The sequence below is a fragment of the Sciurus vulgaris genome (assembly GCF_902686455.1).
Source record: "Sciurus vulgaris genome assembly, chromosome: 12".
Taxonomy (NCBI): Eukaryota; Metazoa; Chordata; class Mammalia; order Rodentia; family Sciuridae; genus Sciurus; species Sciurus vulgaris.
The window spans coordinates 111,540,979-111,568,515 of NC_136473.1; the positions used below are offsets into that span (position 1 = coordinate 111,540,979).

General features: G+C 52.8%; 1 protein-coding gene across 4 annotated transcripts in view; it reads right to left on the bottom strand.

Annotated features, from left to right (window-relative positions):
* Positions 1 to 16,757: 16,757 nt before the first annotated feature.
* Positions 16,758 to 27,537, bottom strand: part of RCSD1 (RCSD domain containing 1) — a 50,253-nt gene continuing 39,473 nt past the window's right edge. For all 4 annotated transcript variants that reach the window (XM_079106585.1, XM_079106586.1, XM_079106584.1 and 1 more), the window contains 3 exons: positions 25,031 to 25,234; positions 23,035 to 23,718; positions 16,758 to 18,142 (listed from right to left, as the gene is read on the bottom strand). In XM_079106585.1, the coding sequence (XP_078962711.1) occupies positions 18,110 to 18,142; positions 23,035 to 23,718; positions 25,031 to 25,234 (921 nt within the window). In that variant the 3' untranslated portion in view covers positions 16,758 to 18,109. The remainder of the gene's footprint in view (positions 18,143 to 23,034; positions 23,719 to 25,030; positions 25,235 to 27,537) is intronic.

The window sequence follows — 27,537 nt, forward strand, 5'->3', positions numbered from 1 at the left end:
TCAATGAAATTGAAACAAAAGAAACAATTCAAAATATTGACAAAACAAAAAGTTGGTTCTTTGAAAAAGTAAATAAAATAGACAAACCCTTAGCCACACTAACAAAGAGAAGGAGAGAGAAAACTCAAATTACTAAAATTCATGATGAAAAGGAAATATCATGACAGATACCACTGAGATACATAACATAAAGAGAAGCTACTTTGAAAATCTGTTTTCCAACAAAATAGAATCTACTGAAGGCATTGACAAATTTCTGGAGACATATGCTCCTCCCAAACTGAACCAGGAGGACATACACAATTTAAACAGATCAATATCAAGCAATGAAATAGAAGAAGCCATTAAAAACCTACCATCCAAGAAAAGCCCAGGACCAGACAGATTCTCAGCCAAGTTCTACAAGACTTTCAAAGAAGAACTCATTCCAATACTTCTCAAAGTATTCCAGGAAATAGAAAAGGAGGGTACCCTACCAAACTCATTCTAGGAAGCTAATATCACCCTCATACCCAAACCAGGAAAAGACACATCAAGGAAAGAAAATTTTAGACCAATATCCTTGATGAATATAGATGCAAAGATCCTTAACAAAATATTGGCAAACTGTATCCAAAAATATATTAAGAAAATCGTGCAGCACGATCAAGTGGGGTTCATCCCTGGAATGCAAGGATGGTTTAGCATCCGTAAATCAATAAACATAATCCATCATGTCAATAGACTTAAGGATAAGAATCATATGGCTATATCAATTGATGCAGAAAAAGTGTTCGACAAAATACAATACACCTTCATGCTCAAAACACTAGAAACAATAGGGATAGTAGGAACATAACCTCAACATTGTAAAGGTTAGCTACGCTAAGCCCGTGGCCAACACCATTCTTAATGGAGAAAAACTGAAACCATTCCCTTTAAAAATGGGAACAAGACAGGGGTGTCCTCTTTCACCACTTCTGTTCAACATTGTCCTCGAAACTCTAGCCAGAGCAATTAGGCAGACTAAAGAAATTAAAGGGATACAAATAGGAAAAGAGGAACTTAAGCTGTCACTATTTGCGGATGACATGATTCTATATTTAGAGGATCCAAAAACCTCCTCCAGAAAACTTCTAGACCTCATCAATGAATTCAGCAAAATAGCAGGCTACAAAATCAACATGCAGAAATCTAAAGCATTGTTATACGAAAGCGACGAAACAGCTGAAAGGGAAATGAGGAAAACAACCCCATTTGCAATAGCCTCAAAAAAAAAAAAAAAAAATCAACCAAAGAGGTAAAAGATCTCTACAATGAAAACTACAAAACATTGAAGAAAGAATTTGAGGAAGACCTTAGAAGATGGAAAGATCTCCCATGTTCTTGGATAGGCGGAATTAATATTGTCAAAACGGCCATACTACCAAAAGTGCTATACAGATTCAATGCAATTTCAATTAAAATCCCAATGACGTTCCTTACAGAAATAGAGCAAGCAGTCATGAAATTCATCTGAAAGAATAAGAAACCCAGAATAGCTAAAGCAATCCTTAGCAGGAAGAATGAAACAGGGGGTATCACAATACCAGAACTTCAACTATACTACAAAGCAATAGTAACAAAAACAGCATGGTATTGGCACCAAAATAGGTAGATCAATGGTATGGAATAGAGGACGTGGACACAAACCCAAATAAATACAATTTTCTCATACTAGACAAAGGTGCCAAAAATATGCAATGGAGAAAAGATAGCCTCTTCAACAAATGGTGCTGGGAAAACTGGAAATCCATATGCAACAGAATGAAACTAAACCCCTATCTCTCACCCTGCACAAAACTCAACTCACAATGGATCAAGGACCTTGAAATCAGACCAGAGACCCTGCATCTTATAGAAGAAAAAGTAGGTCCAAATCTTCACCTTGTTGGCTTAGAATCAGACTTCCTTAACAGGACTCCCATAGCACAAGAAATAAAAGCAAGAATCAATAACTGGGATAGATTCAAACTAAATAGCTTTCTCTCAGCAAAGAAAACTATCAGCAATGCGAAGAGAGAGCCTACAGAGTGGGAGAATATCTTTGCCACTCATACTTCAGATAGAGCACTAATTTCCAGAATATATAAAGAACTCAAAAAACTCTACACGAAAAATACAAATAACCCCATCAACGAAAGGGCTAAGGATATGAACAGATGCTTCACAGAAGAAGATCTACAAGCAATCAACAAACATATGAAAAAATGTTCACCATCTTTAGTAATAAGAGAAATGCAAATCAAAACTACACTAAGATTGCATCTCACCCCAATTAGAAAGGGGATTATCAAGAACACAAGCAACAATAGGTGTTGGAGAGGATGTGGGGAAAAAGGTACACTCATACATTGCTGGTGGGGCTGCAAATTAGTGCAGCCACTCTGGAAAGCAAGGTGGAGATTCCTTAGAAAACTTGGAATGGACCCACCATTTGACCAGCTATCCCACTCCTTGGCCTATACCCAAAGGACTTAAAATCAGCATACTACAGAGATACAGCCACATCAATGTTCAGAGCTGCTCAATTCACAATAGCCAGACTGTGGAACCAACCTAGATGCCCTTCAATTGATGAATGGATAAAGAAACTGTGGTGTATATATACAATGGAATATTACTCAGATATAAAGAATAATAAAATTATGGCATTTGCAGGCAAATGGATGAAATTGGAGAATATCATGTTAAGTGAGATAAGCCAATCTCAAAAATCCAAAAGATGAATCATCTCACTGATAAGCAGATGATGACACATAATGGGGGGTGGGAGGGGGGGAAGAATGGAGGAAGGAGGGACTGTGTAGAGGGAAAAGAGAGGTGGGAGGGGTGGGGGAAAAGGGAAAAATAACAGAATGAATCAAACATCATTACCCTATGTAAATGTATGATTATGCAAATGGTATGCTGTTACTCCATGTACAAACAGAAAGAACATGTATCCCATTTGTTTATAATAAAAATAAATTTTAAAAAATTAAAAAATAAATAAAGACATAGGAAAGTTTAAAAAAAAGAAATAAAAGCAAGAATCAATAACTGGGATAGATTCAAACTAAATAGCTTTTGAAAGAATGGACATTTTTTTAAGCTGTTTTATCTCAACTCCCTAAGGTTTCCCTCCCAGTAATGGGAACAAAGCCCTTAAAGCTGTTCTCTGTTCCCAAACAGAGAGTAAAAGAGTAAATTGAGCCTGATAGCCAGATAGTGCTCAAACAGTAGGATTACCAGAAACTATTGACCAGAATCTACAGCCTGTTGTAAAACATTGTGAAACATGTTGTCAGCAAACCCAGACCCCCTTTGAAATTTCCTGGCAGCTTTGTTCCCCCTTTTCCCCCTTTCATGTGTGACCCCTCCCGATGTGTGGTTTCTGCCTTTATAAACCTACAAGATTTTCTGCTAGGGACTCGACTCCTTGAGTTGGGTCCCAGCGCGCTGGAATAAACACCTCTTGCGGTTTGCATCAAGTGACGCCTCCTGCGGTTGATTGGGGTTGCCATCCATCCATGGGACAGAGTTGGGGTTTCCTTTTTGGGGGCCTTACAGCTTTCTCTCAGCAAAGGAAACTATCAGTAATGTGAAGAGAGAGCCTACAGAGTGGGAGAATATCTTTGCCACTCATACTTCAGATAGAGCACTAATTTCCAGAATATATAAAGAACTCATAAAACTCTACACCAAGAATACAAATAACCCAATCAACAAATGGGCTAAGGAAATGAACAGACACTTCACAGAAGAAGATGTACAAGCAATCAACAGATATATGAAAAAATGTTCAACATCTTTAGTAATAAGAGAAATGCAAATCAAAACTACACTAAGATTCCATCTCACCCCAATTAGAAAGGCGATTATCAAGAATACAAGCAACAATAGGTGCTGGAGAGGATGTGGGGAAAAAGGTACACTCATACATTGCTGGTGGGGATGCAAATTAGTGCAGCCACTCTGGAAAGCAAGGTGGAGATTCCTTAGAAAACTTGGAATGGACCCACCATTTGACCAGCTATCCCACTCCTTGGCCTATACCCAAAGGACTTAAAATCAGCATACTACAGAGACACAGCCACATCAATGTTCATAACTGCTCAATTCACAATTGCCAGATTGTGGAACCAACCTAGATGCCCTATAAAATTATGGCATTTGCAGGCAAATGGATGAAATTGGAGAATATCATGCTAAGTGAGATAAGCCAGTCTCAAAGGACAAATGATCTCACTGATAAGTGAATGATGACACATAATGGGGGATGGGGGGGCAAGAATGGAGGAAGGAGGGACTGTATAGAGGGGAAAGAGGGGTGGGAGGGGTGGGGGGAAGGAAAAAATAACAGAATGAATCAAACATCATTACCATATGTAAATGTATGATTATGCAAATGGTATGCTGTTACTCCATGTACAGAGACAACATGTATCCCATTTGTTTACAATAAAAAAATTTTAAAAAAAGATTTAAAAAAGATAATAAATGAAAAAAAGGGTTTAAGGGCAAAAAACATAAGTCTCAGGAGGAAACTATAGTCCCTCAATTTGGGCATCACCAATGGTCTCACAACCAGCTGACCTCTGCTGCTTATATACTCAAAATTCCAGGGACTTTTGTCTGGACTCAAGGACACTGTTAATGTCAAGCACTTGGCAAAGTAATATCTCATCAGCCCTAAGGCCCAAGAGTCAGAGCCACGGGAAGCTTGAGCACACAATGAGATGCTTCTAGCTCTCCCAAGAACTAACTTCCCAAGGTGGGGTGGGTGTAAAGACTGAACTGACCTCTAAAGAAGTCTATGCCAGAGCAAACCGTTTTATTCTCCCTTTTAAAATGGCATCAAGGGTCTTAGTAAGATTAAAATACTTCCAAGTCTGAAACACAGGTGAAATGCATGTCCTACATGGAGAATTCAAATTCCCAGGTAAGGGACACAACTTAATAAAAACTCTTGGGCTGGGGTTAGGGCTCAGCAGCAGAGCGCTTGCCTAGCAAGTGGGTTTGATTCTCAAAACTTCATATAAATAAAATAAAGGTCCACTACTAGCTAAAAAGTATATTAAAAACAAGCAAACAAACAAACAAACAAAAAAACTCTTGGGCTTCAGTTAGAAGGCTCTAATCACCCAGATGGGAGCCTGAGGCAGGAGGATTGTCAGTTCAAGTTCAGCCTCAGCAACTCAGCAAGATCCTGTCTCAAATCAAAACAATAAAAAAGGGCTGGCGATGAGGCTCAGTGTTAAGTGCCCCTGGGTTCAATCTCTGCTACAAAAACAAACAAACATTTTAATGTGCATAAGTGTTCTCCATTTTCAAAAAACTAGTACACATTTTCATAGTAAGCAAATCATTTTCTTAAAAGCAATGTGACCTGTCCTTTGGCATTCATTACTTATATTTACAATTTATTTGAGTACAGGAATCCTGTCTGATGCCCCCACTAGAACCCAGGCTCCCCTGTATCCTGTGTGTAACACAGAACTGGTGCCCAGTAGGTGGTCATTTAACTGAAGAAGTGAATAAAGAGGTTGTGAAAACAAGTTTACATTTTATGAACTTCTACATACAGTTGTCTTTCACTTAGTATTTGTCTTTAGTTCTTTTTTGACAGCATCTGAGCCTAGACAATATCCTGGAGTTGAAGTAAAAAACAAGTGGTTAAAAAAAAAAAAATATATATATATATATATGTATATATATATACATATATATACACATATATACATGCACACACATGAATATACATGCACATATAAAATGTGATATATATATGTATATACAGCTAGATTGTGTGTGTGCATACATATATATGTTATATATATGCACTTTGTCTTTTTCGTTTGTTTGCTTTTTGGAACTGGAGGTTGAACCCAGGGCTTTGCAAATGCACGGCTGAGGCTTTGCCACAGAACATTACCCCAGCCCACACTTAGAGTTTTTGTTTCTGGTAGTGCTGGAGAGGCAACCCAGGGTCTCCTGCATGGCAGGCAAGTGCCTGCTATTGAGCTAGCTATACTATTCCTCCCATGTCTCTGACTCTTGGTCCTTAAGGCTGATAGTAAAATAAAAGTTTTTATTTTACTATCACAACCAGTAAACAAGTAAAAGGCCAAGGAAATGGTAACAAGACTTGGGGTCTTTCAACTGCAGAGGCAGAGTCTAAGTGTAAATTCAGTAAAGAAGCATCAAAAAACTGAAGAATTCTATTCATAAAAAACTTAAGGACAACAACCAAAATAATTTAATATGTATTAATTTCAAAATCATGGTGTTTGGTCTATGAATGTTAATTTATCCCTTAAATCTCTGAAGAAATATGAAAGGGTAATTAAAGAGGGAAAATAAATTACACCTGTAATTATGCCTGGTGCCTCGGGAGGCTGAGGCCAGAGGATGGCAGTTCCGAGGCCAGCCTGGGCAACTTCATGAGACCCTGTCTCAAAATTAAAAAGGCTGGAAATGTAGCTCAGTAGTACAGCATTAGTTTACTTCCTTGATTAAGCACCACCACCACATCTGTCCCCCCACCACATCTTCTCTTCCTCAGAAGAGCTGCAAACACAGCAGGCATCTCCATCTGTCAACCCCCGCAGGGCAGAGGGCTTCGCGTTCCTACTTCACAGCCCCTGGAGCACGGTGAAAAGGAGCGGTTGGCAATCCAGCAGAATTCCATCAGTTGTCCCAGGCTCCACAGACCCCACTAAGGACCCTTCCGTGAGACACATTACTGTTAAGCTCATACTCAGATCCCGTGATGCAACTGATGTGTGGCAGAACAAAAGAAATGAAGAGATCTGTGGCTTCTCAGCAGTCGGCCAGCTTTATAAGCATTACTTCACCAAATTCTGAGACAGCAACAAGTCTCTGCTTTGAACAACAACACAGGAAAAGTCCTGGGGCAGACACTACTTAAGATGTCCCTAAAACGACTCATCCAATTCACCTAAACCGAGGTTGAGGCTTACCCTAAACCTGAGTCCGGATATTTGATGAGAAAAAAACAAAACAAAACAAACAAACAAAAACCACCATGAGTTTGTTTTTAAAAGTATGGGTGTCAGTCACGGTGACTATTTCTGGAACCACCGCGGATTCCGCCACACTGCTAAGCCAGGCCGCCTCGCTGGCATTCGTGGTAGCCCGGAGGCAAGGTATTTTTCTCCGTGTGCTTTGCAGACCCGAGATGCGACCCAGGGCTCCTCCGCCACGCGGGCTCCAGTTTGGAAGCGAATGCGCTGGAAAGGGGCCTTGCACCGCCAGACTCCGCCCGGCTCTCGAGGACGCGAGCCAACGGAAGGCCCCACAGGGAGACTGCCGCCTTCCGCCACCTCCCCAGGGCGGAGACGACCGCGAGCCGGTCCCCAGCGAGGCCCGGGCGGGCCTGCAACGCAGGGCCGCGGCCCCGGGACCCCTCAGCGCGCGCGCCGCGGCCAGCGCCTGCCTTCCCCGCCCGGGCTCCGGCGGGCGCTGCCTTCGTCCCGCCGCGGCCCCGCCCCGCTGCCCGCTCATTGGCCCGCCGGCGCCGCTCACGGCTCCCTATTGGGAGAACCGTCGGTCCGTCAGCCCCTCCCGACGGCGGGCCCCGCCCCGCCCCGCCCCGGCGCCGCGGCCCGGCAGCCCCGCGCCAGGCGGGAGTCCAGCGCCGCCGTCCAGCGCTCTGCTGCCCGCGGGGCTGGCCCAGCGCCCCGTTGTCTCCGGCGCCGCGGGGCTTCTCCCGGGCCGACCGCGCCGTTTCGCCCTGCTTGCCTTCTCCTGGCCGCGCTAGGGTGGAGGCAGTTCACCTAGCTAAAAAAAAAAGGAAGGAAAAGAAGAGTCAGAGTGCGGGGGGCAGCAGACCTCTGCTCCAGGCCTCCGGCACGGGGCTTCGGGTTCTGCCCGCCCCGCCCCGCCCTGCCCCCAAGGTCTGCCCTTTGCCTGGACTGGGTAGTGTATGCTGTGACTTGAGAGACTGCCTACCCAGAGATGGACACTTCCCACTGAAAATGGGCAGTGGACATTCTGAGTTTTGTTACTGTCAGCGTCCTGCATCTTTGTGAGGGACAAATGAAACGTGCTAGTATCCAGCGTGTGGAGTAAAAATGCCTTTTCAGTCACTAGAGAGAAGAACAAAGGGGGGAAAAACCCTAAAAGGACAGTAACCCTTCTAGATTCCAGTGAGGAAGAGAGCGTCGAGTCCTGCTTGCTTGTGGATACGAGGCCTTCAGAAGTCCGAAGTGGTCAGTTACTCTGCCTCTGAGTTGCACGCTGTGGCTTCCTCATTTTAGGGAGAGGGACAAGCGCCTTGGGTGTCAGGGCACATTTTTCTCCCAGTTAGGTGTTGGTGAATAAACTCTCTTGGCATCTAGACCTCATTAGCATTTTAAAGGGTATTTTTATCCTTCTTGCCTTGAGCCCCAAGAATTGGAGTCAGTTTCAAATAAAACAAGGTGGAGGCTGAAAGTCAGAACTCCCCACCTGCGATTTTCTGAGGTCAGACCATAAGAAGAAAGTTAACAATTCACTGTCCAGCACAGAATATGCCAGATGTGTGTTGAATGAATGAACAATGAACAAACATGAGTGAATGAATGGTGAAATAAATGAGTCTACTTGTTGGATGGTCACCCAACTTGTTTCCTCTCTTGTTAGTGATGTGGTAAATTGACGATTCAGTATTGATGAGGAATTCGAGACGAATTGAAGTCCTTCAGAATTATCCATTGAGTCCCATCTTTGGTAATGATGGTCAACCTCAATGCAAAGTATTTAAGGATTTAAAATGTAGGTAAGAAGCCAGGCCTCGGATTAAAGATATTGGGACGAGAGGCAACAATTACACAATTGTTGGCAAGTTATACAATAAAACTCGGTGTCGGTGCTGGGTGTCTTGCCCGCCGTAAATCAGAGCAGACCAGGTTCAACCCAATCATATGCCACATAAATTGTTTCTGATATGCCGAAGGATCTTTTTATGGGACGGCCCGAGTCTGAGGCCAAAAGCAGCCAGGTTCTCCTGCTGAAGAGAACACTGAGTAAGAACGTGGCGTGGCAATGCGCAAAGCAAGAAGGCGAGACTTAGAACCCTAGCGTTAAAAGCATCTGCGAGAAATCAACAATCTTACCTAACGGGAAAGAGAACGAGTGCAACACCCGAAACTCAGCGAGCGGAGCGTCAGGGGTTGCCACTGGCCCACTGCACATCCTCGTGCAATTTATTAGCCATGAATATAAATAGAATCATGGTTTTTGAAATGAGGTCGCTATTACACTGGTGATAACATCGTTGCTTTCTTTGTTACTTATTCTCGAAGAGCAAAAAGGGAAGAAGAAAATAAAAAAAACTGGAGATCTATTTAAAAAAAAAAAAAAAAAGCAGTCAAAGAATATAAACGCGCATGACCGCGTGGGGGCGCGTTGACGGAACTGCTCAGCTTCCTTTACGATGCCTGAAAGGCGAAACCCTCGGCGGCTCGTTGGTCTAGGGGTATGATTCTCGCTTAGGGTGCGAGAGGTCCCGGGTTCAAATCCCGGACGAGCCCTCTTTTGCACACCGAAATTGACTTTTGGGGGAATAGGTAGATAAAGGCAATGAGGTCAGGGTCGAGCGAAACGTACACCCGACACGTCCTCAACTCCAGTGACTAAGACGTGCGAAGTTCGCTAGCGATTCCAGCTCCGTGAAGCCTGGCCCTCCGCCCGCGAGTGCGGCGGCGCGCAGCGAGCTCGGCGGGGTCCGCCCGCCCGGTTCGTGCTCCCTGCGGGCCGCACCCTGGCTCGCGGACTCCGGGGCGTCGCGGCCCCCAGGCCTTCGGCGCCGCCGCAGGGGGCGCGGGCCGCGGAGCGCGCGCGGCGCCTGTTCGCTGGGCCCTGTGCTCGGCCGCAGGGTTCCGGCCACCGTGCGAGCTCAGCTCTTGATCCAGCTTCGCAAGGCGCCGACACGGAGCTGGTGGGGCCCGAACAGTCTCAGGAATGGGCTGTGCGAGGAAAATAAAATCGTCCTCCATGCAGCTGGAGCTCGAGAAAAAGCCTGGGCTCGTCCGGGATTTGAACCCGGGACCTCTCGCACCCGAAGCGAGAATCATACCCCTAGACCAACGAGCCGCTCTCGGCAACAGCGCTCCCGGCGCCGCCCTTCAGCTTCATCACTCGCTGAGCTTCCCGGCCCGCGATGCTGGGCTTACAGAGACTCAGCTCCCGGGCGGAAGCCCTCCCACCGCGCCGGGCCGCAGCCGAGGGGCCTGCATCGCCGCGGGCCCGCGAAGCGCCCCGGAAAGGGGCCGGGACCCCTCCACCCGGGCCCCTCGCTGCACCCCGGGGAGTGGCCGGGACCCCTCCATCCGGACCCCTCGCTGCACCCCGGGGAGGGGCCGGGACCCCTCCATCCGGACCCCTCGCTGCACCCCGGGGAGGGGCCGGGACCCCTCCACCCGGACCCCTCGCTGCACCCCGGGGAGGGGCCGGGACCCCTCCACCCGGACCCCTCGCTGCACCCCGGGGAGGGGCCGGGACCTCTCCACCCGGACCCCTCGCTGCACCCCGGGAAGGGGCCGGGACCCCTCCACCCGAGTCCCGCGCAACTCTGACGGCGACTCTCGCCAGGGACTTCGGCGCCCCTGGAGCCAGGGGACCCGGGTGAGCCAGTGCACCGGGGCGTGTCGGCGAGGGCAGGCGAGGACAGGAAAGCCCTGTGTCCTGGTCGGAAGGGAGGGAGGTGAGCGAAGTACCGGAGGACGGGACAGCCCCCCGCGGGCTACTGCACTCTCCGTCACTCTGCTAGCTTGGTCGACCCGTGGGTTCTGCTCTTGCCCCATTTCGCAGACGAAGAAAGGGAGGCCGAGGGATGTTCGGTAGGTCACTTAAGGTCACAGAACTAAGAAGCAGAAGCGGAGGCGACCTGGGTAGGTGCGCGAACGTGGGCAGTGGCGGTTGATGGGGCTGCGGCTGCGGAGGATTTGTGGCTTGAAGGAGCGGGTCTTCTCCACCCGCGCGCAAATCTGAGCCTACTAAGACCGCTTCCTGCCCTGCGCCTGGCGGTGGACAGCAGCGTGGCAGAGGCCCCTATTTCCAAAGTCCTCTTCCATCCTTAGACTACCTTTAACTGGGTGCATGGAATCCTTGCCTGTCGCCGGGGGATCCAGATGGTCTTTTTGCCCTCTCACTTCTTTGGGGGTGGGGCACTTGGGAGTGATCCCAGGGACACTCTATCACTGAGCCACATCCTCAGCCCTTTTTATTTTGAAGCAGGGTCTCGCCAAGTTGCTTAGGGCCTCACTTAGCTGCTTGCTGGCTGGTTTCGAATTTGCCATCCTCCTGCCTCGGCCTCCGGAATCGCTGGGATAACAGGCCTGCACCACTGCACCGGGCTGCCCTCCCACCTGTTGACCAGAAGCTTCCCTGCCCTGCCTGTCCTCCTTCCCCTCTCCATGATGTGGCTCTTGGGGCACCACTTAATGAGAGGAGGTCAGAGCCAGTGCTCAAGCCCGCAGGCAGTGTGAAATACAAGTGAGGATACCTGAGAACAAAGAGGTGCAGAGACCCGATGGTCCTGGTGCAGGGACCACGTCTGCGAGGAGGGTGGCCTGTCTAGCCTGCATGTACCCTGAGGGACTGTAAAAGCGCCGACCCCCTCTCGGCTTCTGTCCTCCTACTGGACCGAGGTTTGAAAGCAGGATATTGTTCTTAGCCCGCGCTTTGGTAGTTTGGGGCTGACTGGGAGATGTGTGAGCGTGAAGAGAGGAGACACTTCAGGGCAAGCCCGAGCCTCCCTCAGCCTTGCGTCTGACATGGTGCTGGGCCCTGCCTGAGCTGCACCAAGGCCAAGCTGGAGGCCTGTCCCGGCTGCGCAGAGCATCCCTGCGGTGCCTTTGCTGTTCTGCCCACTTTCCCATCCATTTAATGTTATTTGTAATGGCTTCCAGCTATTCCAGCAAGACAAGAGAGCATCCTTTTCTTTATTCTTCTGTTGCATTTGGTAAACAACTGGTGTCCAGAGTTGCATTGAGATAGATATGGTCCGATTAGCCTATTTGTGTATGAACCTTTTCCATTGTCTGGGCATTTCCCAAGGCTATACTTCCCGAGTTGGCATGGTCAAAGGGATGGGCACTTTAGCCTCGACTACTTTTGTGAGTGTGATTTTTATTTATTTATTTATTTTTGGTACTGGCTCTTGATGCAATTCATCACCAAGGAGCTTGACCCGGTAGGTTAGCAAGCAAGACGAAAACATGGAAGAGGATCAGTGGCTCTTAGAGAACTTTGAAACCCATGATTCAGTCTTCTAATTCCACTTAAGGGTTTTGGTGGCAAACAACATTTCGAAAACAGTGATATTATAAAAGGAATTACTGAAGATAATGTTGACTTGGGGCCAAACATATGAGAGGTGCAGATGAGGTCAGGCAAGAGTAGCAGCAGGAGGAGGACAGGTGGGGGGCCAGCCTCTGCTGCCTGGCAAGACTCTAAAATCAGACAGACAGGATGATGGGGCTGTCGCCCACTGGAAGAGCCCCCGTCCCGGGGCAGGAGGGGAGGACAGTGAGGGTGACTCTGGGTGGTGTTACTGAAGCTCAGAACGGGCTGTTCAATCGTTTGTTTGGGGAGTTGGTGACTCACAACTAATGTTTGCTGAATTCGGCCCCAACTTGGGTTTCAGAGGCGCTGATTTGGCCTGCTTGGAATGGCCAGCCCTTGGGGGTGAGAGTAGAATCAGCAGTAAGTTCGCTGTTCTTGCTCAGTGGGTGGTGAGAGCGGCCTGTGCGCCCAGACCAGCCTGCTGCTGTGGAGCCCTGAGTGACCAACCCCAGGGGCAATCGCCGGGCAGACTGGCCTCGCCCCTCCAGGCCCGTCCCAACTTACCGGAAACAGATCTGGGTCGGAACACCTGTGGCCCTCTCCGGCTCCCCGCCGCTGTTCTGAAACGGCTTCAGCTACATTTCACTAAGCGCACTTTCTGGCTCCCTCGGTGATGCCTCTCCGGAGGTGTGCCTCGTGCCTCCCTCTGAAGTTCCTGACCCTGCCGCGAGTCTCCACCGCTGCCTTCCTTGTTGGACTGCCTGGCCCCTACAGTTTTCACTCAGACATTTTTGCTTGATTTAAGTTTGGGGAGCACATGAGGTAACAGAGGTGATGTGAACCTAAGGTCTAGGTCATGAGGAAAACCTTCCTGCTGTGCTCTCCCAATCCTGCTTCCAGAGGTCAGTAAGGGTGTGTGGCTCCCACGAGGCCAGGCGTGGCCTGGATGGGGCAGAGCCTGACACCACTCAGAAGCTCTGACTGGGGAGTCCAGCAGCACAAGGAGGACCAGAGGCCCTGGCATCTGAAGAACACTGTTTTCTTGGAGGATTGACTGTCGGCCTCTTGCTGAAATCTACCCTTTGAGTACTGACCATGTAACCATTCTAGAACCTTGTTCTCAAAGGCTGGCCAAGTGTATCTCCACTATTCATTCATGAGTTCAAAGCCAGACTCAGCAAGTTATCTAGGCCCTAAGGAACTCAGCAAGACCCTGTCTCTAAATAAAATATTATAAAAAGGACTGGGGATGTGACTCAGAGGTTAAGCTCCCTGGGTTCAGTCCCTGGTACCAAAACCAAAAAAATAAAAACAAAACCAAGGAATCAATATGTGTGACAATGACTTTTATAGGTTCACCCACTTTCAAGGAATTTCCCTAAATTTCTAGGTAGGACTACACAGTGAAGGGTCCCAGTCCTCACTTACCAGGGCACCCAGCTGGGATCCTGGCCGGCCTCCTCTTGCACCTGCACCCTCTTTCCCTCCCAGCAACTCCTTGGCTGGGCCAGAGCCAAGGCCTCCCAGCTCCGGTGGACAGACGGCACCACCCGGAGCAGGAGGGGCGTAAGAGCCGTTTGCCTGCTTTGCAGGAGCAGGTTTCACTCTGCAGACGCCGCTTTTGTGCCAGGCCTGTCACACATTTGTCACCAGCTCCTCCTCTGAGTCTCAGAGCACAGCCACAGCTTCCTGCCCGCTTGACCACAGGGGGCTCCCTGGAGTGCATTCCCACAGCAATCCTGGACAGGACGTGAGGGCAGAACTGGAATAATGCTCTTTCTTCAGCCTCCACAGTGGTCAGGAGACCAGGGCTGCTGGAAACCAGGGCCACGGGGAGAGTGGGCAGCCAGAGACGCGGTCTCCTCCCCAAGACTTCTGTGCCCTTTGCTCTTCCCACCAAAGGGTGAATGACAGGGAGGTGCAAAACTAACACTCTTTCCTCTCTCTCTCTCTCTCTCTCTCTCTCTCTCTCTCGCTCTCTCTCTCTCTTGATTTGGTCTTTTGATTGGGAAGAAAGACACCAGGGGAGTCGATTGCTAATTTTGACATTTTACAGGACTGGGCTGAGACAAGGGGGGGCCTTGGGAGGCAGCGAGTCTGAAGACGCCCTCTTCCCGCTGTGAGACCCATTCAGCCATCCGCTATCTGGCAACTCCCTAGGGAGCACCTGCTAGGTGAGAGGCACGGGGCACAGTGAAGGGTAATGGCGGCACGGTCCTGTGCCTCCTGGAGCTCAGGTGACTGACACAGCAGCACATCATCACACAGGACAACACGGCTGGTTTCCTCGATGGCTCATGAAACCTAGTCCCATTTTATCTGAGTGGCATTTGATTTGGTCCAGTGCTAGTGACATCTTTGTGGCCAGCTGATCCCACTTTGTGAGACATTCTGCTCATGCCATTTTAACCTGGATCATAAAGCCCAAAGTTCCCTAGAACGAAGCAAAATTTAACTTTGAATCAAACAAAGGAAGAGTGCTTGGGGTGCTGCCTGGCTGGGGTCAGTCGTTTTCTGCCTGCCCACCATGGTGTCTTTGGTAACCACACTTTGCAAACCACCTATTCCCAGTCACGGTCCATGTAGAGAAACAGGACTAACTCACCTGTGCCTGGCCGCAGGAGCGGACACCACATCCTGCCTCTCCTTGGTCATGTGGTGGTTCAGGTGCAGGCGCGCGAGCATCATGGCTACGGGAGCCCTCTGCAGTTCTGGAACGTGTGGACTGTGCCCTTGGCTTTGCAGGCTGCAAAGAGCCTGTCTGAGTCTGTGGCCTACTGTGTCAGTCAGCTTTTTGTCACTGTGACCAAAATACTTTACAAGAACATCTTAGAGGAAGAAATGTGCATTTTGGCTTATGGTTTCAGAGGGCTCAGTCTGTGGTCAACTGGCTCCATTGCAGACACGACGGTGGGGTCTCAGTCCATGGTTAGCTGGCTCCATTGCAGACACCACGGTGGGGTCTCAGTCCATGGTTAGCTGGCTCCATTGCAGACACCACGGTGGGGTCTCAGTCCATGGTCAGCTGGCTCCATTGCAGACACCATGGTGGGGTCTAGGTCCATGGTCAGCTGGCTCTGTTGCAGACACTTCATGGCCGAGGGCATGGAGAAGAAAGCAGCTGAGCTCACAGCAGCCCAGAAGCAGAGGAAGGGAGAAGAGGGGCTGGGGACTAGACCAGCCCAGTGACCTACTGCCCCTTAACTGGGTCCCACCTTGAGCTAGTTTATTCAGGCACCCGGAACCTCCCTGTGCTGGGGACTGTGTTGCCAACGTGTGAGCTTTCAGGGACAGTCCAGAGCCAAGCCATTGCCTGACAGAGAGTAAAGCAGAGCCCCAAGAGAGATCCCTGATATGCCCCAAGTGAACGTCCAGTTGTGCACGGAGGTGGAGAGGTGTGCGAGGGATCGGGACAGAGTTCGTGCAAGGGATCGGGACAGAGTTCTGCCTTCCTCACCAGTCTGAGCTGGGCTCCTGTCCCCACGCGTTCAGTGGCATCAAACCTTCTCCAGATCGGAAGAGCCCAGTCAGAAGACATCCACCGCTTTCCTTCCCACTCAGGCGCTTCTTTGTCTGACAGGTATCTATGGAGGATCTACCCGGCCAGTCCCGGTCCCAGTCTGAACAGCCGCCTGGACTTTGGATTCCCATGTGAGAGCGTGGGGCTCAGAGGCCTGCAGCTCCTGGTGGTCACAGAGTCGCTGTGCCCCGCGTGCGGCTCGAACAGCAGCAAGGCCCCCTTGTGATCACCAGCATGTCTGTTCACAGCATCTGGATTTCTTTCCTTGCTCCCTCTCTGGAGTAAGGAAGGCCTCTGAAGTCAGAGGCAGACTACAGGGAGAGTGGTAGTCCTCTCTCCTGCCTTCCTGCTGTGGAAGATTCAGTTTTCCTTTTTTAGCCTCTAAGGGAACCGAAAAGGTCTTCCTGGCCTGGTTCTGACTTTGTGTCACCTGGACACTGATGGGCTTCTGTGATCCCCAGTCGGAAATCCCTACGTCAGCCAGGCAGGGGCAAGGCCTGGTCATGGGGGCTCTGGGAGGTAGAGAAGACACTTCTGTGGCAGCACCAGAAAGGGGCACCCTGCCCCTGGGGGTGCCCTGCCCAGAGGACCCTCGACAGTCAGTGTGCCCTGGGAAGGGGGCACTGCTTTCCCACGTGGACCAAATGCTGTGGCTGGCAAGGGCCAGGGTTGGAAGGGGCTCCGCCGTCAGGCCCGCTCTAGAGCCTCACCCGCCTGCCCCCCGTTTCCCTGTTCCTTTCTCATCTGCCACCAGGTTTAGACCCTTGAGAAGTACAATGCCTTCCACACCTATCTCTGCCAGAGGACAAGGCCGCTGGTCACACATGCACGATCATGTGCACATCCCCCAGGAACTCGCCACGTGTGAGCAGACCCCAGCCACAGGTGACAGAGACGGATGGACAGCATGGAGACCTCAAAGTAACGGACACATGGACCTCCCCAGTTCTGTTAAAATCCAGAGTTTATTGTAGCAATGACAGTAGGAGGCTCAGCCAGGTTCCAAATTTGTTACAAGTTACAAACTATTTAAAAACAATTTGAAAAAAATAGATATATCCCAAATATTAACACTATGCTGGATTTAGAAGAACTCTAAATTGGATGAGGAAACTGAGGTACTGCTGGTGACATCGGGCCTTGCTGTCTGGCACGGTCTGTGACGTCAGGGCCGAGTGCCCAGCAGGCCTCCAGAACAGGGGCTCCTGCTGACACGCCAGCAGCTGAGGCTCTAGCCAACAGGCCGGAGCAAGGCCAGCAGGCGTGAGAGGCAGGGGCACAGGTCAAAAGCGGTGTCCAGGCCCTGGCGCCCTCACGCTCTCTCCAACAGGGCTGGAGCGAGCGCCACCAGCGGACAGGCCCAACTGCATGAGTCCGGGAGAAGCGTGGGCAGAGGTTCAGGAAAGGCTCCGACCAGGGAAGCCAGGAAGGCTGTTTCCACAGGGGACGTGATCCTGGCACTCGAGGCTCCTCCTGCAGACATCCAGTGGGCACTTGAGGGTCACCAACAGCCTCAAAGGGAGGAATCGGCCCCCATGGCTCTTCTCCGGCCACCTGCCTGTCTGTGGGAGGCCCTCTGGCCCCCTCCTGGTGGCGGCAGGCAGTGCACGGAGCCAGCACCTGCTGGAGTCTCAGCTAGAGAATCAGGGACAGGAAAGCTCCTGAGCTCAGAACGGCAAGCTTTTTTTAATTTTTTTTTTTTTTAAGGTTTCAATGATTATCTCTTTGGATCCAATGTTTCCAAAATTGGCTGGCCAGCTCACACTTGCAGCAAGCTGAAGAGCCGCCTCTAGGGCCTTGACATGATTTAAGGCTTTCTATGACTTACAGTAATTCTATTTTCAGCTGGACGATTTTCTTTTGTTTCCGTCCACCTAAAATTAATTTTTACTGACATTTGAGAACCATGAAAATCTTAGAACAGTGAAAAGTCTGTAACTTTACACAGGTGGCATCTGACCAGCTCGGGCTGCAAGGAAAGGGGAAAAGGGTGGTGTCCAGGGCCCCATGGGCTGCTGGGGGCTGTCACCACATGGGGTCAATTGCTTTAAGCACCGACTGAGTCCATCAGATGACACAGACTCAAGCTGATAGGCCTGCTGCCCTTGGAGTCACTCTCCACCTGCCAGGGAACGGTCAGCATGGGGGCCAGGAAGCAGTGGACCCTGTGTCCCCTGCCGGCTCCAGACACAGTGCCTTCTGCTTCTGTGATGGCTTCATTCACTGCTGCTACCATTGTTGCTGTCACTTCCAAAGAGCTGTCCCTAGCAGCTTTGCCCTGGGGACCCGAGCTCTTCTTCACATTTTAGTATCCTGGAAGGGGCTGTCATCCTGTAATGAGGGGGGAAAGGATGAGTTGGAAGCCAGTGGCAGTCTGGACACTCGGCAGGCCTCCCTGGGGATGCCCCATGCAAAATTGAGAGTGGGAGCAGGGCGACTACATCATCCTTACAGGCACCCACTCCTTCAGTCCTCACAAAAGCAATGACCTGGGCACTCCCACCAACTCTGTGTGTAGGCAAGACAACGGGGCAGAGAGAGGGGAAGTGGATTCCCCTGGGTCACACAGCTAGTAAGTAAATCCAGGGGCCAGAGCTTGAGTCCTCCACTAAGAGGTGGTTCCCATTCAATTTCCTTTTCCTGAAATATCGCTCAAAGTTCTATGACAACATACACATGGAAAAAGATCACAGAGAACTGAAAAGAAAAGATCGCTGGGCCGAGGGTGCAGCTCAGAGGTAGAGCGCTTGCCTGCCCTGTGTAAGGCCCTGAGTTTGAAGCCCAGCCCTGCAAACACCAAGTAGGACAACCAAGCAGCGATTCATTTGCTGTTCATTCAAAAATTTCCCTGTTCACTCCTCCGGGCCAGCAGCTGGACTGGGACCCAGGCCTCGTCTGCATCAACTCTTAGCTGAGAAATGGAGACTTTAATGAATGTGCCCAAGGAGACGCAGCAGGAGCGAGGGTGCTTGTCCTGGGGACAATCAGGAAGGCCCAGGAGGGAGGACAGAGATGTGCAGCGGCCAGGGCTGGGCCCAGGAGGTCTGCAGCCGCTGCAGTGGTGGTGGAAGCTTCGCCGCCGCCGCCGAAGGACAGCAAAGCAGGGGAGAGGCGAGCTGCCTGGTGGGGGATGGTGGGCGCAGAGGCTGGCTGGCTGCAGCCCTGGGTCCCACCGTGAGGCAGTGGGAAGACAAAAGGGCAAGGACTCCAGCACAGCTCAGTAGGTGGAGAGCAGTGGATTCAATTTCCCCAACAGCAGTAACAAGGTCTGGGGCAGGAGGGTGGACAACAGAGGTGGTATTTTTAGGAAGATGAATTTGGAGCTCGTGTTTGGTCTGGAGACCAAGAGCTCTGGTGGGAGTTGTGGCCACCACAGAGGGAGAAGGACAGGCCAGTCTGTGGCAGTGTTGGGAGGGAGAGCAGAAGGGCCCCGGGAAGGGCCGTGGCTGAGGAGGGCGGAGTGGGAATGCAGGGCATGTGCCCGAGAACTGAAGGGACAGGGCCATCAGTGGAGTCCCCACGACCTGCCCCAGTGTCTGGGAGGCTGAGGAAGAGCAGCCAGGGACCTGCCCAGAGAGCTCCAAAGGCAGGCGGGCGCTTGGGGGCAGTGTCTCTCAGCGGAGGAGGAAGGGTTCCAGGCAGAAGTGCAGAGCACGGAGCGCTGCCTGGAGCTGGGAGAGGAAGTGGCCCATGCCAGCCTGTCCAGCCTCTGGCTTGTCCTCTGGCGAGGCCTGTCTGTGGCAAAGCTGGGCTTCCCACCCAGCACGGAGGCAGTGGGCATGGAGGCCCACGCTCAGCTCCGTGGCAGGGGACGCTCCTCCCAGCACCTCTTTCCTCCGGCACTCTCCCAGTGGCCCAGCAGCCCAGGCTGCAATCCCAGGAAGGCTCCTTCTTCTGGCAGGAGATATCAAATGCCCGTGAGGGGTGACCCAAGAGGGAGCTGGCCCTTCGGAGCCCTCTCACATCTCGGCCTCTGGTCTCTTGTGAACCTGCCCTGCTTTCTCTTGAAGAACAAAGCGCTCCATCCGGGGGCTCCGCAGAGCACCCTGGGAGGGCAGCGTCCCCTTGACTCTACTGGCAGGCCTTTCCTGTCTTTTCCATTTTGCGTCCCGTCTCCCCACGGCTGTATGGATGACTGGTGCCTGTTAAATGCTGATTGCATTCATGCAATCAGAACCAGTTTATCTGACCGATTTATTTCTGCCAATCAAGGTGCAAGACAAGGATTAGAGTAGCTGCAGGAGGCACCACTTAGTGGGCTGTGCTGCCTCTGCCATATCCAGGGAGGACCCAGGGCAGCAGGAGCTGGGGGCAGCTCCAAGGGCCTCCCCCACACCCTCACGGGTGGATGCCTCTGCACTAGGGCCTGGGCCCTTTGATTCTGCCCTTGACCAGGTGGAAAGGGTTGAGAGAAGGTGGGAGGCGACGCCCCTCATGGATTAGAGTTGTGTGGGGGCAGAGGCGCTCTGCAGGTAGTTTGAGCTGATGACCACAGCAGGTCCCAATCTGCCAACACTGATTGAAGTCAGTGACCTTGGGCAACTCCTGGGCCCTCGTGAAGCCTTGGTTTTTGTCTCTGTAAACCCAGGCGACTGGGTGAATTGGCGTTGAGGTTTTGCATCTCAGTGATGGACAAGGAAAGGAGAAGCCTGGTGGTCAGTGGAGCTGCTGTCTGGGACAGCCCCCTGGGTGGGTGCTGGGGCCACTCTTCCCCTGGCCTGGCCTTTGCTAGCATTCCTTTGTCAGGCATGTGCCAAGGCTTCAGAGAGACCCTGGAGCCTGCCCAGGCTCCTGGAGGCTGCAAGAAGCCTCCTTCCTGAGACCTCCCTGAGGCGAGCCCCTGCCCCGCTAGCTCTGAATCCGAGGTACCTTTTCAGCACTTCAGGGGGGGAAGCTGCTGTCAGTGAGCTGGGAAGGCCTCTTGGCGAGGCAGGTGCCTCTACCTGAGCATACTCAGATGTGGGCACCATGGGGACTGCTTGGACTCGAGAAGGACCAAGACTGGGCAGTTACTTGCCATTTGGAGGCATGGTGGACTCTCCGAGCTCCAGAGGTTATAAATCTAGATTGTTCATTATAAATCTCATTCCTTCGAATGAAAGGCCTAAGGAAATCTGAAGCATCTTTGCTTCACGGACGTCTGAAACCCTGAACCTGAACCTTCGGGGTCTTAGTCCCGCCTCTGCCCCCTCTAGTGTGCATGATGGAGCAGAGGGCTCCTGGGGAGCTCTAAAAGCCACCGGCTTCCCTTCCACCGCAGTGCTGTCCTGAGGGATCATCGCTCTGCCTGAGCAATTTTCTCGCCTCTTTTAAAGTTCACTCATTCACTCAACAAATATTTTTTAGGAACCTTTTACATTCCAAGTTTTGGAGAAAGTACCAGGGATGCCCTGGGGAAAAGAGTAGAAAAGAATCATAATAAATAGAATAAACATGAGAATCTCATATTGTGATACGCACCGCGATGACACAGTGGGACAGAGTGACTGAGGGCGGGGTGGACGCTCTGAGATTGAGATCCAGACAGGTTTAAGCGAGGAGGGGCCGGCTAAGCTGGAGCTGGCGGGTGGTAGTGGCCATGCAAGGGCGGGAGGTGGAGTGTTCCAGATGAGCCGTGGAAGGGAGCTCACAGGTGGGAATGAGTGCACCTGTGTCTGAGGAACACTGTCGGTCATCAGTGCAGCCAGAGCGCACCGAGGGGAGGGGTGGGGAGCGGCACAGCCAGGCCTGCCCCTGGGACCTGCAGAGCAGCCTTCTTTGGAAATGGGATCTTTGCAGATATGATTAAGGCTTTCATGGTGAGATCACTCTGGGTTTAGGGCAGACCCTACGCCCAATGACTGGTGCCTAACAAGGGCGAGGAGAGGAAGACCTGAACCCCACAGGTGCCACCCAAGGCCATGCGAAAGAAGCTGCAGGACGAGCCGGCCAGCAGGGCTGTCGACCCCAGGGCTGGAGCAGGCAGGCCGCTCCCCAGGTGCAGGTCCCACACAGGGGAGGGAAGCTAGCCCGAGGCCCTCCAGAGGGAGTGGCCTGCAGGCATCTTAATATTGGCGCCCTGCCCCCAGAACGGTGAGGAAGCATCTTCTAATGTTTTAAGCCACCACGTTTGTGGGACACCATGAGTAAAGAGGCGAGTGGTTTCAGCCAAGACTAGATGACCCAAACTAACCCCGCACCCCGCACCCAGCACCCACCCCTGGTGCTGTACAGGAACAGAAAGCCTGACATAAGGTGGGAGCAGAATCGGGGGAGGCTTCCTACGAGGATGTGGTGGTGGATGAGTGGGCCCAGGACGCACAGCCCGCAGTGGGGGACATGGGGTGCCCAGCTGCTGGGATGCCAAGAACTGGCGGGGGTCCTGCCAAACTTTTCTTTTCCTTCGTCTTTGTGGCGCTGGGCATTGAACTCAGGGGCTTGGACACAGGGGCTTGGACGCAGGAGGCAGGCGCTACACCCTCGGCACAGTGAGCTTTTGCGGGGGAATTTCCCAAGTTTTTAGGGCTGGTTCTGTCCCTAAAGCATAGACAGGTGAGTGCCAGATGGGCTTCCTGGGAGTCGGGGAGGGGAACAGCCAGAGGACGGTGGAAGGTCCAGAAGTGCTGGCCCCGGTGGGAGGGTGGGGACGGCGCCCTCTCCTGCTCGAGCAGCAGGAGCCCGGTGCCTGAGAGCGAGCAGATGGCACAGAGGGTCTCCCTTGCTAACTGCCCACTCACATGCCGCCTTCACTGCAAGGGTCCTCTGCTCCTGCCCCTGTCCGCCCCCTACCTTCCTTGGTCCCTGGTGCTTTGGGCTTCCCTGGGAGTGTCCCGCCCGCTTCCGCATTCTCCCTGTGACCTGCTGAGGAGCCCCGGCAGACTTGCTAGACTGAGTTTCTTTTTCACTTTTCCCTTTTTGGGAGGAGCACCCCGTTTTCACCTCTGGACCCCCGACAGCGGTGAGCCCAGGGCCCTGCCTCAGCGACCCTTGCTGGGCTCTGGTGGGCCTGCTTCCGATGGTGCCAGGGCGGCTCCCTCCACACACGCTCGGCTCACCTCCAGGCGGAGGAGACTCACTTCCCATACCTGCCTGTCCACCGTCGCTGCCCGTCCCAATACAGCCTGCACGAGGCAGGAGCCAGGCGCCTTTGTTCTGCATACTGAGCTGATTTATCCCGGGACTGACAGCACGAGGGCATGTGACGGGCACTCTCTGGCCCTGGGTGAACGAGCCCGGCCACCTACCGTGGGCATCTCGCTGCTGGTCTCCTGGCGAGTGCCAGGGCCGGAGCCTGGCTCCAGAGCTGCCCCCTCCTCTTGCTCTCCCGGGCCTTTCTCCTGCGCAGGGACATTGCTACCCTTCAGGTCTTCAGGAGGACGTTGTGGGGCCTGGTCCCCGACAGCACCCTGCTCTGGCTCCTCGGCATCTTGGCTCTTGCGTCCAGGCCTGTCCTCTTGGTTTTCGGCCCTCTGCACCTCCTCCTCTGTGGACGCCGCCCTCTCCTCGCCAGCTGTTTCCTCCTGCCCTGGGCCCCCTCCTCCAGCCTCTCTCTCTGGGCTTGCTGTTCCTGGAGGTTCTGGGGCCTCCTGTGCTGGGCCCTGGCTGGCGGTTTTGGAATTCTGCCCGGCCTTCTCGCCTTGCTTGGCCTCCCCTGGGGTGCTGGCCTCCTCCTGGTTCTCTGTCCTGCTGGACGTCTCTGCCGGTCCAGGGCCTCTCCTGGATCCCTCGCCCTCTGCCCCCTCGCTGGCCGGGGGCGCCCCTGGGGCCTTGCTCGAGGCTGTGAACACTTCATCTCCGTTCTCTTCCCTGGTGCCATTCTCCTGAGATGCCTCCGGGGCCCTGAGATCTCCCAGCTCCCCGCAGTCCGACTGAGACCTTCGGAACCGCCTGGAGGGAGGGCGCCTTTTTATGGAGCCCCTTGTCCGCACCTGGAGAAAGGGATAAAGAAAAATCATCCAAAACCTGTGACAAAGGCCCAGAGGAGGATGCTCATCCTTCCATGAACTCACCTGGCCCGCTCAGCTTCCTAGGGGAAGCTGTGGGGCCTTTGTGGCCCAAGGCTGCAGGTGCTGTCTGTCAAGCGAAGCACGGTGACTGGACGCCACTGTGAGGCGCTGACCAGTTTGGTGTGTAACTTAGCAGTTTTACTGGAAAGTTTTTAAAAAGTCCTTCAAATGCTCTCTGAGTGAACCTCATCATTTCCTGGTTTCTTCCTACGTCGACGGATCGAATACCATCTAGCTCTATTTTGTAAGAGTCACGCTTCAACATTTTGAAAATGATAGACAAAGGAGAGCCACCAGAGAAGAGGGCTGAGGTCTGGAGATGGCCTGGCCCTGCTGAGCTGGACAGCTGCGAGGAGCTTCCTCTTGCCCTGCCGGGTCTGCCCCGTCCCTCAAAGCTGGCTCATTCTGGCAAAGCTGAGCAGCCATCCTCCGCTTCCTGGGAGTCAGGCCCCCGCCGCCAGCAGCCCTACCTCAGCAGCTCCACTGAGCTGCCGGAAATGATCCTGTGTCAAAAGCACATGGGGCTCAGGATCAGGCTTCATCTGGCCTCCAGGCTTGGCCTGAAATGTTCCAATTGGATCCCTACTTGGCTGAAGTGATGTCTCCTTTAACACTAAATTTTTTGTAAAACTTGTTTCCCATGATTCACATTTTGGTATTTGTCAATCCCATTCTTTCTCAGAGGCTTGGAATCAGTTCTTGTTTCGGGGGGACTTCCCTGGGCCTGCTCCCTTGCTGCTGTTGGAAGCCCCTGGGTGCGGTGACCCCGAAGCAGCCCTGCCTCCCTGCTGCTCCCTCCCGGATGTCCTGCGGGAGGACAGAGCCCTCCATGCGCCCTGTGATGGGGGACGTCCACTCTGCTCCCAAGCAGGGCTCAGGCCTGCCCCCTCACCAGTCAGAATGGGTGTCCTGAAGTCCTAGGGACCCTGACACCCTCTGTGTGAGTGACAGTGGGCTCTTCACTGCTGTTTCCAGCTTCTGGCATTACCTTTATGTGCAGCTGGGTCCACTCTGAATTCCCACCGCTCTCTCCAGACAGCAGAGCACATTCCATCCCCAGACTGCCAGTTAGGCCACAGGGACAAGGACCAGGAGAGGACAGGAGAGGGGTGGCTGGAGGAAGGGCGGTCTTAGTTCAGGAATCACTAGCAAAGGAGGGGGTTGGTCCTCCTCTCCAGGACAACAGCAGGGAGGGGACACCGGGCAGGCGGAGCACCTGGGAACCGAAGTTTACCTTGTTGTAACAGGGCAGATGACTACCTTCCGGAGGCTGGTCGAAGCTGACAGGCACCTGCTCCGCCTCGCCAGGCCGAGGCCACACACCAGGGCTGCTGGGGGTGGAGGGGGGGCTGTGAAACGGCGACACCATGGCCTTGAGTCCCGGACTCTTGGGCGAGGCCCCGGGCAGCAGAGCCGCTGGGTCGAAGGCTAAATTGGCCTGTTGAGAAAAGGTGAGGGGTTTCAAGTGGGGTGGGGGAGGAGCAGAGCGTCCACTTGGGCTCGGAACTGGTGGGACTCCCACTTCTCCTGTCACTTCCCGGCCAACGCTGAGCCCCTGCAGGGCCGCTCCTGGCGCATGGCCTGCCCTCTCCTGCACCTGGGCTTGCCACACTGTCTTCCAGAACACTCAGACAGCACCTTCGCAGCCCCAGCTAAGGGGCTGGACCGCACCCACTGGTAGCCAAAACAGCAGCTGCCAGCAGTGCCCACAGGTCCCAGGACCTCACAGCAGGTTGGTCCCGACTCAGCCAGGCCACTAGCAGCAGCGACTACGCGGGGAAGGCCCCCTGGGCACACGCAGAGCCACCTCCGCCGCAGTCGGGCACGTCAGATCTGTTCTCACTGGGCACACTGGGGACAAGAGCAAGGAACCTGCTCCCAGAGCCGAGCCAGTGGACGGCCAGCGTGGGGGCCACCGCAGCCTCTCTGGTGGGAGGGGCAGAACATACGGGCGCATGCCTCGCTCCGGCATCATGATGCAGGTGCGTCTGGACCAAAGCCTGCCAAGGACCACTACAGGGAGGGTGACCCACAGGTATCTGAAGCCCAAGGGGGTCTGAGTCAGTAAGGGAGGGTGGTAGACCCCAGTCCCCCCACTCCCCAGGAGGAGCAGAGCAGGAGGCTCCAGCGGAGGAGTGTCCTCTCTTCTCCAGGTCATCGTGCTGTGTGTCCTCCAGGCAGCAGTGAGACCTCGCAGAGCAGGGACAGGCCGGAGCAGCCGGAAGTCCACACGTTCTCCATAACTGACTGCAAATACTGGACTCCACTTCACAGCAGCTGTGTGACCTTCCGCAAGCTCAGTAGTCTTTCTGAGACTCGGGTTCATCATCTCTCCACGCCTTTTAGGCTCAGCTCCAGTCTTTATAGGGACCCTGTTTGCTGGGTCCTCTAGCTCCTGGCTCGTACCCCACAGGCACACCCTGCTGACTGCCCTGCAGAACCCCCTGTGCACTTAGGACTTTCAAAATGCAAAGCTGAACACCTTTCGGAGAGCAGTGGTGTTGTTGTGATGTAAGAAAGAATGTTGAAGGCAAGAACGAATCGTGGGAATAGTTAAATTGATAAAGTATTGAAGTGAAGAAACAACACCAAGAGCCCAAGCCGTGTCAATAAGCAGCACAGCCCTGCATGGTGGCGCATGCCTGTAATCCCAGTGGCTTGGGAGGCTGAGGAAGGAGGACTGTGAGTTCAAAGCCAGCCTCAAAATCAGTGAGGCACTAAGCAACTCAGTGAGACCCCAACTCTAAATAAAATACAAAATGGGGCTGGGGATGTGGCTCCGTGGTGGAGTACCCCTGAGTTCAATCCCCGGTCCCAAAAAAAAAAAAAAAAAAAAAAAAAGCAGCACATAATCAGTACCCAGGTGGGGACTTGGCCCATGGATGCCGATGGAATCAGTGCGGGTGCCAGCTCAGGACTTCGGGGCACAGCGGCTTGGCCTGGCTGTTAAAGGAGGGCTCCCCCTCCTCCGCTCTCTCACAGGAAAGTCCCCCCTGTGGCTTGCAGGTTAAGTGGCTCTTACTAACCAACGACAACGATAAAGTTGAACTTTGAACAGAGGACATTCTAGTGCAGAAAAATCAGAGTTTCTAACTGATCCTGGAAGACCTGAGTGGAAACCCTAACTGACGAGGCGCTGCCCGTTCCTCCCCACGCCTGCTCCCGACAGGCCCTGGGCTTTGGCTGAGTCTCCACACTCTCGCTGACATATTCTCAACAGGGCTCAACAGTGAACCCTGTCCAGCCCTCATTATGAACTTGCCGTGTTAGTGACTGGAAAGGGGAACGAGCAGTACCGTGGGGCACAGAACTCGGGGGCTGACCTCTCGCCCTTGGACCAGAGTGTGGGGGGTGCAGGGGGCAGGATCCTGGTGACCCCCTCAGCTGACTGCCAGGAGGGACGCTGGTGTTCTGAGGCCTTCTGAGATCCCTGGAGGGTACCTGGGATCCCCGAGCCTCCTAGAGTTTAGGACAGTCCCCGGTAACAAGGGTGTTCAGGCCCCCAAGGAAGGTTGGAAGCTCCGACTGGGCCATCAGGAGCTGACCACAACACACAGAGATTCTGGTTTCTCTCCCGTGTCTTTTACTGTATCAGGGTGAAAATCTTGTCTCCCCAATGCGGTTCTGAGCTCTGGGCAGAGTCGTCTGCTTCCTGGATACCTCATGGGCCAGCCCAGCCGTGGGTGCAGTTCGCAAGTGTTCTGGGCACACAGGTGATCGGTGGAGAGGCACGAGGATTCT